General features: G+C 28.6%; 1 protein-coding gene across 1 annotated transcript; it reads left to right on the forward strand.

Moving 5' to 3' along the window:
- Positions 1-1,672: 1,672 nt before the first annotated feature.
- On the forward strand, positions 1,673-15,667 carry PADL01_0531800 (erythrocyte membrane protein 1, PfEMP1, putative; the record flags this gene model as incomplete). Its single annotated transcript, XM_028680716.1, has 2 exons — positions 1,673-13,999; positions 14,510-15,667. The coding sequence occupies 2 exons, from the start codon at positions 1,673-1,675 to the stop codon at positions 15,665-15,667; spliced, it is 13,485 nt and encodes a 4,494-aa protein (XP_028537165.1).
- Positions 15,668-15,864: the final 197 nt, after the last annotated feature.

A 15,864-nucleotide genomic window follows, 5' to 3' on the forward strand; every position in this document is an offset into this window, starting at 1 on the left:
TTCATTAAATATTTATATATAGACCTGATCATATATATATATATATATATATATATAAGAATCGTAATAATAGTACCATATAATAATATGTGTGTCCCAGATATTTATATGTAAGGTGGTTTACTAATTGTATATGATGGTCGAAATATCATATTATAATTATGAAGGTACGATTACGTTATAATTTATATTATGAAACTATATATTAAGAATATGTAATCGTTCTAAAAATTCAATGAATATAAAACATAATAATTTATAATACTAGGAATATAAGGAACAAAAAGATAATTCTACAAGAGTTTTTGTTATTTTATTTTATTTTATTTTATTTCATTTTATTGTTCTAATATGTTATTTAAATGGACAACATATTTTGGATGATATCAATAAATATGTATATATATATATATATATAAATATATTTGTTTATTTGATTTCTTGTGATTTAATTTAATTTCATATTAGTTGTACAATAAATATAATATCTACAATATAAAAAATATAACAAATACATAAAATAAATATAAACAAAAGGAAAATAAATGATGAAGATATATATTATTTTAGTATGAAAATACGATTATTTTTTTGTTTTGTAATTTTTAGTAACCTTTTTTTTTTTTTTTTTTTTTATTATTTCCCCTGATATATAAATATATAATTAAAATATTCTATGTTATGAATATATAATTTGAAAATATTATTTTAATAAAATATTATTATATATATATTAATTTATATAAGTGTTTTATATTTAAAAAAATATATATATTTTTTATTAATATATCTACAACATATACTACATATATATGTTTGGATAGATAGGTTATATATATATTATAATCGTAGTTATTCTTTTACATTCTTGTAATATATATTCTAATATCATACGTATTTTTTTTTTTTTATTTCATATGTATGCCTTTAAATAAATGTATATATATTTTGATTATATGTATACTTATATATTTATTATATATTAATTTTCCTATGATATGTATTTTATATATATGATTTTTTTTTTTTTTTTAATTTATGGTATAAGTATTCTTTTAAAAGTGGTTTTATTTATCAATTATTTATTTTTTATAATTTTTTTTTTTTTTTTTTTTTTTTTTTTTTTGGCATAGGTATTCCTTTAAAAGTGGTTTCATTTATAAATTATTTTTAATTTTTTTTTTTTTGTTTTTTTTTTTTTTTTTTTTTTTTTGGAATATCATATAAAAAAAAAAATTAAATCTTAATAATATTACTACTAAAAATAAAACGTATAGTGATATTACCATTAATATTAATATATATATTTTTTTTTTGTATTTTATATAATTATAAATAATATTTGCTGCTACTGAAATTCTTAATAATATATATATATTTTATATAATTACCAAAAAAAATATATATATGTGTATATAAGACTGTATATAATAAACACAGAATTAAAACTCCCAAATTATATAAAATTTGTTTTATATTTATGAAAATGGCAAAACCTTATAAAAAGTACAAGTATCTAATATATTTTAAATGTTGGAGATAAAAATAAAAAAAAAGTAGGTTTGTGCCACTACATATAACAGTATATAAAACTATACATGAAGACACGTGTTATCACATATCAACAGATTTAGTTTATAACATATAATTTTTTGCTGTTGTTTTCGTCAAAATGGGGTCACGTGGATCAAAATTTCGTGAGGAAACGTTGAAAAAATACGAGAAAATTATAGGAAAAGACGGACCTTCATGGGGATATGGGGATTATATACGTTTTTTGACAGAAGAAATTAATAATAGAAGTTGGGATGATAACAAATATAATGAGTTTTTAAAGGATAAAGGCTGGGATCTAAGAATAACGTCTAATACAGTGAATAAAATATGTGCGTGGGAAAAAGTCCAACAAGATATATTTCAAGCAGTTATGGATAATTATTCAACTACGCCTTTTACGTGGGAAGAAAAGGCAAAAGGGTTAATAGAAAATGCACGTAATATTCATTTTAATAAACAGACATGTGATAATTTTAATCATACATTAACTGAAGAGATTGATATCGTTCCGAACGTTCAAAAAGGCAAATGTGATTTAAATATTGTAGATAATTTATGTATACCTTTAAGACGATCGAGATTTCAGTTCGGAAACATAAGTGATAATATAAGGGATATAAAATCAGGGAAGGAAGGAACAGAAAATATGCGATCAATTTCTGCTATAACGACCGCTATAGGAATACTTGCGAGACAAATTACTGATAATATTGTACAATTAAAAACGGAATACCGAGATAATAAAGATTTGTGTACATTTTTGAGACGAACATATGCTGATTACAAAGATATAATTGCAAATAAAGATATAGCAGATAATAGAATATCTAAAGGTTTACAATGTTTATTGAATGAATCAAAGACCGAACTTAAAGGAAATAATTCTCCTTTGTCGTTACTTGAAAAATATTTTAAAGATGTAGTTGAAGAAAAGTTAAATGACGAACGTGTGTATGATGGTGAAGATAAAAATATAAAATGCAATTTAGATCATAGTTATTACAAGGATAAACCTCAATGTTTACGTTTTTTGGAAGAATGGTTTGAGGATTACTCAAAAGAAAAGGAACTTTTCGAAACAAGTTTAAAAGATATATGTATTGAAGGAAAAACAAAAGAGAAGACATTGTATAATGGAATAAAATACAAAATACCTTGCTCACAATACTGTTATGAGTATGAACGCTTATTGAATAAACGTAAAATATGTTATAATGATTATTTATCTAAATGCAAAGAAAATTTGAAAGACGACCCTAATTATAAGGATGATACGTTATATCAGTCAGAAGTGGAAAGTATTGAAAGAAAAACAAAAGAGAAATATAAATGTAGTGACGAAGATTGCGGAACAGATGGTAAAATTAATTTGGATCCTTTTTTTGACGCTAAAAAACTTTCTACAAATAAAACATATTGTTGTGGATGTATTCATGAACTTAAGGATATATTAAATGTATTTAGAACAAAAGATAAAGATTCCAGTTATATTGATGCGATATTAAATAAATTGAAAATATGTGCACCAATAGATAACGATTTAAATGGAACTACAAACAATAAAATAAGAACTAATGATGGAAGAGAAACAGAGATATGTGATATACATTTTACTAATTCTAATTTGAAAGGTACACATACGTGTTATACCATTCCATGTACAAACAATATAAAAAATGAGAAATCATGGATATGTGATTCTAAAAAAGGTACATCTGGAGAAGGTTTAAAAACTGGGTGGGGTGATGCAGCAAAAAGTGCCTGTTTACCACCAAGAACACAACGGTTATGTCTAGGAAGAATACATGATAATAATTGTACAACACAAAATATTGAATATATTTACACTAATAATAAATTATTGACTGAATTAATTATTGCAGCACGATTTGAAGGTGCACAATTACATAACAAATATATAAGTCTTGATAAAGATAATAGAAATGAGGAAGAAAAAATAAAAAGATTATGCAATGCTGCAAAATATAGTTTTGCCGATCTAGGAGATGTGGTTAAAGGAACAAGTATATGGGAAAGTAATGATACTAAAATGATGGAAAATAATTTAAGAACCATATTTGGAAAAATACATAAGAATATAGATACATGGAAGCGAACAATATATGAAGATACTGATAAAAGTCCAAAATATCTGAAATTGCGTGAAGTCTGGTGGAACACTAATAGGCAATATATATGGAAAGCTTTAGTTTGTGGCATCAACAGTGTATCTGGAAATAACACAATTACATGTATATCAAAAGATGAACCACCTAATATCGATTATATGCCGCAATTTTTACGTTGGCTAATTGAATGGAGTGGGAATTTCTGTGAGGAAAAAAAAATAAAATTTGATGAAGTAAAAAATGCTTGTCAAAAATGTAATAAGGGAAATACTTGTGTGCCAGGTAGTAATGAATGTATTGAATGTGCTGAAAAATGCAAAGAGTACCAAACGTTTATTAAGGATGGAAATGACAAATATACAAAACAAAAACTTCAATATGAAAAAGAAATAAATGAAATAAGCAGTAAATATAGAAAAATGCAAAATTTTTATAACGCTAATATTCAAAAAAACAAAGAGGACGAATTTTATAATTTTTTAAATTATACTAATAGAAATTCTGGAAGTTTTTTGAATGATTATATGAAAAATAAAAATTTGTGCAAACCTAGCCATGTTGGAAGTAGCCGTAATAACATTGATTTTATTAATGTAAAGGAAATCTTTAATGATACACCTAAGGGTTACGAAATAGGTTGTTCATGTAGTAACAATACATCTCAATCGCACAACCTACCGGGATCATCATCATCAGATAATTCTAATTCAGAAAATATTAATATTAGAGCATATTTAAATAAGGATGCATGTTTAATTAATGAAAAAGTTGATGGTGTATATAAGGGAAATAATTTTCCGTGTAAATCAAAAGTGTCCGGAACACAGAAAAATTGGGAATGCAATTTTAATAGTCGAAATGGTTTTTCGTTAAAACAATCGTGGAGTAAGGACGGCAAAGGTGCATGTTTACCTCCTATGACACAAGAATTATGTTTAGGTAATCTTAACAATAACGATTTAAAAGACAAAATTGATAGCGCGGTATCAGATGGAGATAAAAACAAAAAGAATATCAAATTATTGGAAGAACTAGTCCTTGCAGCAAAATATGATGGAGAAAAACTTTGGGAAAAAAACCAAAATAAAAATGATAATACAAGTGTCTGCTTACAATTACGTAACAGATATTCTGATTATGGAGATTTGGTTAAAGGCACAAGCATATGGGAAAATACAAAAACAAAGGATGCGGAAAATAATATTGGAAATATTTTAACAGATATATTTAAAGAAAAAATAACTAATGGTATGTCGGAAAAACAGTTACGTACTAAATGGTGGGATGAAAATAAAGAAGATGTATGGCATGCAATAACGTGCGGAATACCAGATAATGAAACGTTTGTCATTGCAAAGAAACCATCAGATGGTCGAGGAATAGAATATAGTGTCACGGGGAAATGCGGATATTCTCAGGAAACTCCAGACGATGACGAAATACCTCAATTTTTACGCTGGTTCAAGGAATGGTCCAACGATTTCTGTAGAACAAATACTGAGAAAAAAACTAATTTGGAAAATATTTGTCAAGGATGTGACGGAACCAAAGGAAATAACTGTCCTGATATTACAAATACACCTGGTTATAAATGTTCACAATGTGTATCCACATGTAATAATTACAAAACATGGATAGATAATCAAAAGGAAGTATATAATGAACAAAAAAAAAAATTTACGGAAAAAAAATCCGAAGCACAAAAGAGTACACAGAGTAGTAGTTCAGGAAATAATGATGATACATATTATAAAAAATTAATTCTTGAAAATATAAATTCGGCAGAGAAATATTTAGAATCAACAGAGGACGAAACCCATTGTGGCAAAAATAATGATATTAATTTTGTGAATGAAAATACCACCTTTAAAAATACTCCCTTAATATGCAAAACATGTGATGAAAAGAAAAAAGAAAAAATTCCTGACATACACGGAACATCTACTACTAGTAAAAAAGAATTAGAAAAAGAACAAACGCGACGAATATATACTGGAGACATTACAAAATATTGTATGGGAGTAGCAGAATTGGCAAAAATTCAAACTACTACGCCTATTGACCCTGCATCGTCCACTTTTACTATTGCAAATAATAACCAAAATAATCAAAATATGTATGAAAACATTGCATATAATATTACTGTATGTAATCGTGCAGATCGTTCATTGTACGGTGCACAAAAAAACAATTATAATTCTGAATGGACAATAACATTAAAGGAAAAACATAACAATCAAGATGTGGAAATAGTTAAAAATTCTTCCGAAATTACACATGAGGATTCTGTTTTTAAAAGTACCAATGGGGGATGTAGTGGACATCCATGCAATAATTCAGATATAAAAGGAAGAAGATGGATATGGGGAGAAGCACAAAATAATAACATAGGATTGAAAAAAAGTAAAAATTATTCTAATAACATAGGTATTCCTCCGAGAACACGAGTTTTATGTTTAGGAAACATTCATGGTGAGGGTTGTGATAATGATGTAGTTTCAAAAGTTACAACTAATGAACAATTATTAATGGAATGGGTAATTGTCGCAAAACTTGAAGGAGAAAATTTAAAAAGAAATTACGGAAATAATAATAATAATTCTAAATTGTGTCGAGCTGTGAAATACAGCTTTGCTGATATTGGTGATTTGATAAAAGGAACTAGTATTTGGGAAGATAAAGAGAGAAAACATCTTGAAACAAATTTACAAAAAATATTTGAAAATATTTTTGAAGGGAAATACAAAACAGACATAAATAGTACTAACGCGTTAAAAAAGTTTCGGTACGAATCATTAGGTGAATTAAGGGAAATATGGTGGAATACTAATAAGAAATTTATATGGAACATGTTATATAAAGGAGCTGGATTGAATAGTACTGATAATTGTTTTGATATTGATGAGAAGGTTACACCAACAATAGATCATATTCCTCAATTTTTACGTTTCATGCAGGAATGGATCGAACATTTATGTGAGAAAAGAAAAACAAAAATTGACAAAGCAGTATATAGTTGTAAGGATTGCAAAGACGAGCAAGAAAAACATAGTGATCTAGAAGGGAAAGACTGCTGGAAAGATAAAGGAAAAGTAGGAAAAAATTCAAAAGAATGTGAAATGTGCAAGTATGCATGTAAAGATTACCAAGAGTTCATCACAGGTAATGATGATGGCGACAATATCTCATGGAGAGAAAGATGGAAAAATGTATACGAAATGTATATGGAATTGATAAAAAACTCTTTGAATAGTAAAGATGATGAGAAGATGCCATGTGGTGTGGACGATAAAGGAATAGATATATATTGTCCCAAACCGAATAATTTGTCTTTTTTTAAAAATTTGTACGACCAAGGGTATACAACACCATCTTCATACTTATGGTTAGTTATAAAAAACAATATATGTGGCGATGACAAACCATATTTCGCAAGAGTTATGGATGACGATAACAACGAAAACAAACAGAAAAACAATCAATGGACAGCACCGTATGGTAGTGTTTTTGGAGACCGTCCTTCTGGATACAAATATGCGTGTGATTGCCGCGTCCCGTCACGCGAAGAACGTTGTAATGATAAGGGATTGTATTCAAACGATTGGAAATGTGGTAATGGAACTAGTGGAAATACTGGTTCTGTGCATTCAACACAACATGCAGCGCCCACTAGTCCTAGTGCAAGTAATAAATACGAAATATGTACAAATAAGAGTATTACAACTGGAAATACGAGTAGTGCAAAAAATACTCCTGCGCGTGCTGTTGCAAACAACCAATTGGGAGATGAAGATCATAGGTTTTTTAATTGGTTTGATATTTGGTATCACGATATACAAACCCAAATTGACAAATATGCTAAACGTGTTGAAAAAACATGTAGTGACGAACAGACAAAGAATAATACTTTTCCAGGAAATAATCACAATCACCAACAAAATAAAACCATTATTGATAAAGATAAGTGTAATGAATGTAAAGGAAATTGCGAATGTTATAATTTATGGACGAAAAAAATTCAAAATCAATGGGAAAAACAAAAAAAGAATTACGAAATATTTAATAATATGAAAAAAGTTCAACATGCTGGAAATAACGCTACACAAACGGTAAGTTTAGGCAATTATTTATTTTTTTCTTGTTGGGAAAAATATATACAACAACATTTAAAAGGGGATTGGGAAAAAATCCAAACCTTGGATTCGGAAACACTAGATTTCTTGGAAAAAAAGTGTGGAAAATCTATAAATGATGGAGAAAATATATTTGAGGAACGTATAAATGAAGTGAAGAAAAAAGGAACAGAGTGTAATAGAAGACATAATAAATGTACTTATGATGATAAAGAATTTGAATGTGAGAGATATCAGGATGTTAGCGAATGTAAAGATAAATACTATGATGGATCCATGCATGGGAAAAAACAGGAAAATCCTAAAAAATGGGAATGTAAAGATCAAAATACATCAACTGACACAAAAGATGTATGCGTTCCCCCACGAACACAAACATTATGTGTAGCAAACATGGCAAAAGCAGGTGGAACTATAGTGGACAGTGCATTTTCTAGTGAAGATAAAATGAAAAATGAATTAATAAAAGTAATGAAAAAGGAAACGGAACGACTATACGAATATTATAAAGAAGGAAAACCTATAATTACAATAAAAGATGAAACAGACAAAAGCGGTTTGCCAAAAAATTTTTGCAAAGCTTCAGAAAGGACATATAATGATTTCAAACATATGGTTATAGGAGATATTCCGTGGAAACCAGATAGTCTTAAGAACATACATAACAGAATTAAACAGATAATTACACAACAAGAAAACAATAAAGACCCCAAAACTACTAATTCGAAAAAAACACCTGAGGAATGGTGGAACGAAAATGAATACGAATTTTGGGAAGGAATCAAATGCGGAATCAAAGCAAAACATAGTGGTAGTGCCACTGGTGACGAATGTGGACGTCACCCCCCTTCCGATACCGATGATCCATTTGTTTCGTGGTTCAAAGAATGGGGCCAACAGTTTTGCATTGAAAGGAAAACATATATTGACGCGATAAATGAGAAATGTGATCCATCGGCGGATAAGAGGTGTACAAATGGTAGTAGTACAAAAGAATTAAAAGGAGAATGTCAAAATAAGTGTAAGGAATACCAAAATTTTATAAATAAAAGGAAAAATGAGTGGACACAACAGAAAACCAAATATGAGAGAGAACATTCTGGAATGAAAGCCAAAGAATTATTAGGACTTAATTATCCCGAATGTTTAGAAGCAAATTTTGAAACAATATTTGACACCACTACAAGTGGTACCACGAGTGGCGCTAGTGGTAATGATTATTTTGATGCTAGGGATATATGTTCGTGCGAAGAACAAAGATATAAATGCGGTGCTACACATCCATCCACATGTAAAGATAAAAAAGGCGATCTATCCACATGGCGTACCGGTTTATTAAAAAAAGGAACTGATGGCAAACAATTACAAGGCGTGTATGCTCCTCCACGTCGTCAAAAATTATGTCTAGCAAATTTATATCCAATAATTTTTGGAAAAGACAATACCGATAATAAAAAAATTACGTTATTGAATAGATTACAAATAGTTGCGGAACGGGAAGCATATTATTTATGGAAACACTACCATCCAAATAGTAGCACCAAGGATAGTGGTGATGCCCACAATAGAGCCTGCTGTGCTATCCGTTCCAGTTTTTATGATATTGGAGATATTGTTAAAGGGACAGATTTGTGGGACGATACTAGCAAAAAATATATAGACAAAATTTTAAACGATATATTTGAAGAACAAGTACAAAACAAGAAAAACAAAAAACAAAACCAAATAAATCCTTATCAAATTAGATATGCACGAAAAAAATGGTGGGAAGAAAACAGAAAGTCGGTATGGGAAGCTATGAAATGTGGAGTAAAAAATGCCATGAAAGATTTAAACGCAGATGGAAAAGAAGTTGATGATAATGATTTGCCACAATGCATAAAAGATAAAGATGGTGCTCAAGGAACTTTCGATTCAATACCTACACCTCAATTTGTGAGATGGTTAGAAGAATGGTCTCAACAATTTTGCGAAAAATACCATGAAAATATGAGTGAATTGCAATCAAAATGTAGTAATAGTGGTACTATTGATGATTGTAGTGGCAATAATGAATGTAAAACTGCTTGCACAAAATATAATGATTGGATTAAATCAAAAAAAAGAGAATGGGATGGGATGAGCAAATATTACGAAGATGTAAAAGGTAAGGATGAACATCTATCTATTGATAGAGCGGATTATAGCCCAATTATTCAACCTACAGCAATTAAACATTTGAACGAAAAATGTAATCAACAAATAAATGGAACAGATAAATGTTGTCATTGTCAAAATATCGGTAAAGAGATTAAGGCGTCCTCCACTGGTAATAGTGCCCCACTGGATGATATGGACAATGTTGTCAATAGAAATGACGATAAATACAAAAAATATCTGCGAAGATGTAACAACTGTTACATCCAACATATCAATGATCAAATAAATGAAATCCAAAAGAAATTAGATGAAAGACGAAAAAAAGAAGATGAGGAGGCAAAAACAAAATACGCGTTCGATTGCGGCAACAGTGGTAGTCAAAGTAATGGTGGTGATGAATTGTGCAAGAAATTGAACGGTAGTTCACAAGACGAGGCACAAAAATTAAAAGTTCCTATTGATCCTGATAATACAAATTCCAACAAAAATAAAGAAAAGGGTGGTATGAATTGTGGAGGCATACCTAGTAACGAATCGGATTATATATGGAAAAGTAAAGGTGGAGGAGAGTATACATGGGTTAACAAATTAGATAATAACATACAAATACCTCCAAGACGACAAAAATTATGTTATAAAATAGATGGTTCAAAAACTCAACATGAATTGAGATACAAATTGTTTAGAGATGCAGCAAATGATGCATATAATATTGGTATTAAATATCCAGAATATAAAAACCATTATGGAGTAAAACCTTGTAGAGCGTTACAATATAGTTTTAATGATTATAAGCATATAATTATGGGTACAGATAATTTAGAGGAGGAACATATTGGAACAAACACTTCAATAAAGGATTCTCTCCAAAATTATAATACATCTAAGGGTAAGAAAACGGACGACCAAGAAAAAAGAAAAGCTTTTTGGGATGACAACAAAGAGTGTTTGTGGAGAATTATGAAATGCGGATATGAAAAGGGAAAAAATGAAGCAGTCAAAAAAAAAAGTAATGGAAATAATGTCCCCGAATTAAATACAAAAGAAGGAGGAGGTACTGATAATAAATGTGATATGCCAGATGATACAAATAATAGTGACCAGTTTTTATCTTGGATGCAAGAATGGTACAAGGATTACTGTAATATAAGATCAAAGTTAAAATCTGAAGTGGAAAGCAGTTGTAGAAATAATGGCCAAAATTTTAATTGTGAAAAATGTCCTATATCATGCAACACATACAAAGAATATATGCAGAAGAAAACAATTCAATGGGAAGATCAAAAAAAATACTATAGTGAAAAAAAAAATGGAAAGGCTAGCGGATATACTGAAAGTAATGCCACAGAGTACTTGCAAAAAAAATTTCCTCATAGTTGTGGTGATCAATCAAGTGGTACCAATGTGGAAACCAATATCACCGCGTTGACTACACAACCAAATTATGATGTAGATGGACATTGCGGGTGCAAGAAATATATAGAAGACAACGAATATGATCAGATTTCTGGTAAAGGTAATTGTGGAGGTTTACAAAACGAGGTAAAAAAAACACCTGGGATTAAATGGATACACGATAATGGGACACAACAATATAAATATTTGAGGGAACGTGGATTGACTAAACATATATTTGTACCACCTAGGAGACAAAATATATGTTTTAAGGATCTTGACAATACACACAAGGACGTTACTGATAAAAGTTCGTTGCGAAGAAAATTGATGAAGCTGGCAGCAACTGAAGGGTATAATTTAGGTCAATATTATAAAGAAAAAAATAACAGTACAACAGTTTCAGATAAATATTCGTACGACGTCCAACCTTGTAATGCAATGAAATACAGTTTTTATGATTTAAGAGATATAATTTTAGGATACGATATGTTAGAACCTGAAGGACAAGGGACAGAAGATAATTTGAATAAAATATTTACCAATGGAAACAAACCTAGTAGTGACGCTGGCAAACCTGGTAGTCAGCAACGTAAAGATTGGTGGAAAGATCACGAGCAATGCGTATGGGACGCAATGAAATGCGGGTACAAAAGCGGATATGGTGATGACAAACTACCTACTGGATGCGATGAAAATGCGCCAAAAGATAATCCTATTGGATCTAACCGAACAGATGGCACTGGATATCAGTTTTTGAGGTGGTTCACTGAATGGGCAGAGGATTTTTGTGTTCACCAAAAGAAACAGTTGGAGACCTTAAAGAATAAATGTAAATTTGATAACTGTAACGATGAAAATGACAATGATAAGAAAATACAGTGTCATCAAGCTTGTTGGAATTACGGAGCATTTCTGAATAAATGGAAAGAAGAGTATAAAAGCCAAAATATTGAATTTGAAGGCTTAATATATACAACAAATGTAAACCTTCAGGAGGAAGCCCCTGAATATTTGAGGGGAAATTGTAAAGGTACATGTTCATGTATTAAAGATGGAGATTATAAGCATAATAAATCTTTTGAATATCCCCCTCATAATTTCAATGAAAAATGTAATTGCGAATTATCTGATAAAAAAAAAACAGAAGAATCGCCAAAAAAACCTATACCTAAAGAAAAAGAAGATCCTTATAAAGACATCGAGAATTGCCCTTTCGAAAATGGTGTTGGTACTGTTAATACTGTTGTAAATAATGAAAAATGTAGAAACCTCAGGGAAAATAGATATTGTATGAAAAAAAAATATGAAAATGAATTGGACAAATGGACCATATCAGACGTCGATCAAAATCAAACTAAAAACAAAGGCGTATTAGTTCCTCCAAGAAGAAGAAATATTTGTTTTAGTCATGTTCCTTCAAACTATAGAGCTAGTTCTGGAACAAAAAATTTTCTAAAAGATTTAATTATAACTGCTTTTACACATGGAAAATTGTTAGGACAAATGCATAAGGCAAATCAAAATTTAGGAATGAAAAACATGAATTATAGTTATGCTGATATTGCAGATATAGTTAAAGGAACTGATATGTTAGAAAATCATACGTCTAGAAAGATAAAAAACTTATTTGTTAAATTTAATGGAAAGACACCTCGTGAACAATGGTGGGAAGACAACAAAAAAAAAGTGTGGCATGCTATGTTATGTGGATATAAAGAAGGAAATCCCACTGCTGTAATTAAATCTGACGAATGTACACTTCCAAATACTAAAAATAATGATCAATTTTTGCGATGGCTAGAAGAATGGTCACAACTTTTTTGTAAAGAAAAAGTAGACGAAGCAAAAAGGGTTGTAAATGAATGTTTAGAACAACTTCAGAAAGATAGTCCTAAAACCATTGATGAAATAAAATACAACAAATGTAAACAATTATTAAATAAATATAGAAATTGGTATATTGATAGAAAATCTCAATGGGACGGATTAAATGAAGCATATAGATCTCTTCATGTAAATGGTGCTATTCAAGCGTCAGGAAGTTCACAGGAACCAAAAGAACAAGATGCTGAAAAATATGTGAAAAGGAAATGTCCTGAATGTGATTGTAAATATAATGATTTGGAAGATATAAATAAAGCTATAAATGAAAGTGAAGACAAATTATTAAAGGAATTAATTTTAAAAGCAAAAATTGATAGTATTGTTCCTAAGGAAACAACATTTTACAAACTTTTTACTCTCGGAGACTTAGGTCCAGATATTTTAAAAGATGTTAAGGAATCCATACCTAACATAATTTATGGAGGAATTCTAGGTAGCTTGAATACATATAACATTGGTAAACATTTGGGTGATAAAATTTTTAATAAAATTAAAGATTTATTTAATAAAGAAAAGAGCAATGCCACAAAAACTACATCTCCAGAAAATGATGCATCGAATACTAGTAGTTCTTCATCGTCTTCTAATTCTTCTAGCAATAGTACACAAGATCCAAATGGAGGACAATCCAATAAAAAACCGAACACACCCCTAACACCTAGTGTTGAACCCACAACACCAAGTATCTCACAACATATTATTCCTACAACAGTTATATCTATTCTTGGAACAACAATTCTTGGATTAATTTTATACAAAGTAAATATACTTATATATATTTGTTTATGTGAGTTTTTGTGTGTAGTATATGTGATAATTTATATGATTTTTATATATATATCTGTTTTATATATGTTATATAATTATTGTTCGTATGTATTTATATTGAGAAAGAAAAAAAATTCAATAAAACAAAAAATATGAGAAAGGTTTCCGAAAAGTCCAAAACAACAAATTTATTAAAAATAAAATTTAATTAAAAATCAATAAAATAAAAATAAAACAAATTCAATAAAACAGAAATTCATAAAAAAGAAAAAAGAAAATTATATTAAAAAAAAAAAAAAAAAAAATAATAAAATATTCATAAAATAAAAAAAAATAAAAAAAATAAAAAAAAAAAAAAAAAAAATTTTATTAAAAAAAAAAAAAAAAAAATTCAATAAAATATATATATATTTATATTTATATATACTTGCATGCATCTGATATAAAAATGACGTACCTTCAAAAATATATACATACATATATAAATTTTTATTTTCATAGTGGAGAAGTCCCTTTAGAAGTAAAGTGCATATCGACGATATGATCCGGATATTAGAAATGCCACAAAACGATTATAACATACCTGATGAAACGTCCACTAATAGGTATATACCTTATAGGAGTCAATATAAAGGCAAAACATACATATATGTCGAAGGAGACGAACCGGACGATTATATTGGTAATATATCTTCTTCTGATATTACATCTTCATCAGAAAGCGAGTATGAAGAGATAGATATTAATGATATATATCCATATAAATCGCCAAAATATAAAACTTTAATTGAAGTAGTACTAAAACCAAGTAGCAAAACAACATATGATGATACATCTATGTACCAAAATGATAATAGTAATAAACTTACAGATGATGAGTGGAATCAATTGAAACATGATTTTATTATTAATATGTTACAATATGATAATATGGATATATCTCTTGAAAATCTAAATGGAAATACTACAAATACACAACCTAATATTGTTGATAGTAGTATGGAAGAAAAACCTTTTATTACACAAATCCAAGATAGAAAATTATATGGTAATAGCCAGATTACATATAATATTAATTGGAATATTCCGGAAAATATCACAACGAATAACGTGGATAGTCCAAAATATGTGTCACCAAATATATATTCTGGTATAGATCTAATTAATGATTCGTTAAATAGTGGTAATAATATATATGATGAGTTTCTCAAACGAAAAGAAAACGAATTATTTGGAACAAATTATCAAAAAAAAACATCAACAAATAGTTTTGCCAAAAAAACAAATAGCGACCCCATACTCAACCAACTAGATTTATATGATAAATGGTTAGATAGACATAGAGATATGTGTAACGAATGGAATAATAAAGAAGAAATGTTAGGTAAATTAAAAGATGAATGGAATAAAGAAAATAACCAAAATATAATGAATATATCATCAACTCATAATGATATGAATGATCAAACATATAATTCAATAAACACTCACGAAAGTAATGATATAACATTTGTTGAACATCTTGGATCAACAAATATACTACCCAATGATATTACAAGAAACAATTTACGTACAAATATATCTATGGATATACATTATAATGAAAATAATGATATACCAAGTAATGATAATTTGGAAAATTCGTACAATTCTTCATGATATGAAAAATATAATCATATTTTAATTGAATATGAACACAAAAAAAGTGGGGTTTGAACAGAACATATTTCCAATATATTTATATATAAATATATAAATATATATATATAACCTCCACATAAACAAATATTTATATATGTATATTTGTGTGTTAGGATGTATATGTTTTTTTTTCTCTTTAATAAACACTTTTTTTC

Source organism: Plasmodium sp. gorilla clade G2 (genome assembly GCF_900097015.1).
Source record: "Plasmodium sp. gorilla clade G2 genome assembly, chromosome: 5".
In the NCBI taxonomy this organism is placed as follows: domain Eukaryota; phylum Apicomplexa; class Aconoidasida; order Haemosporida; family Plasmodiidae; genus Plasmodium; species Plasmodium adleri (nom. inval.).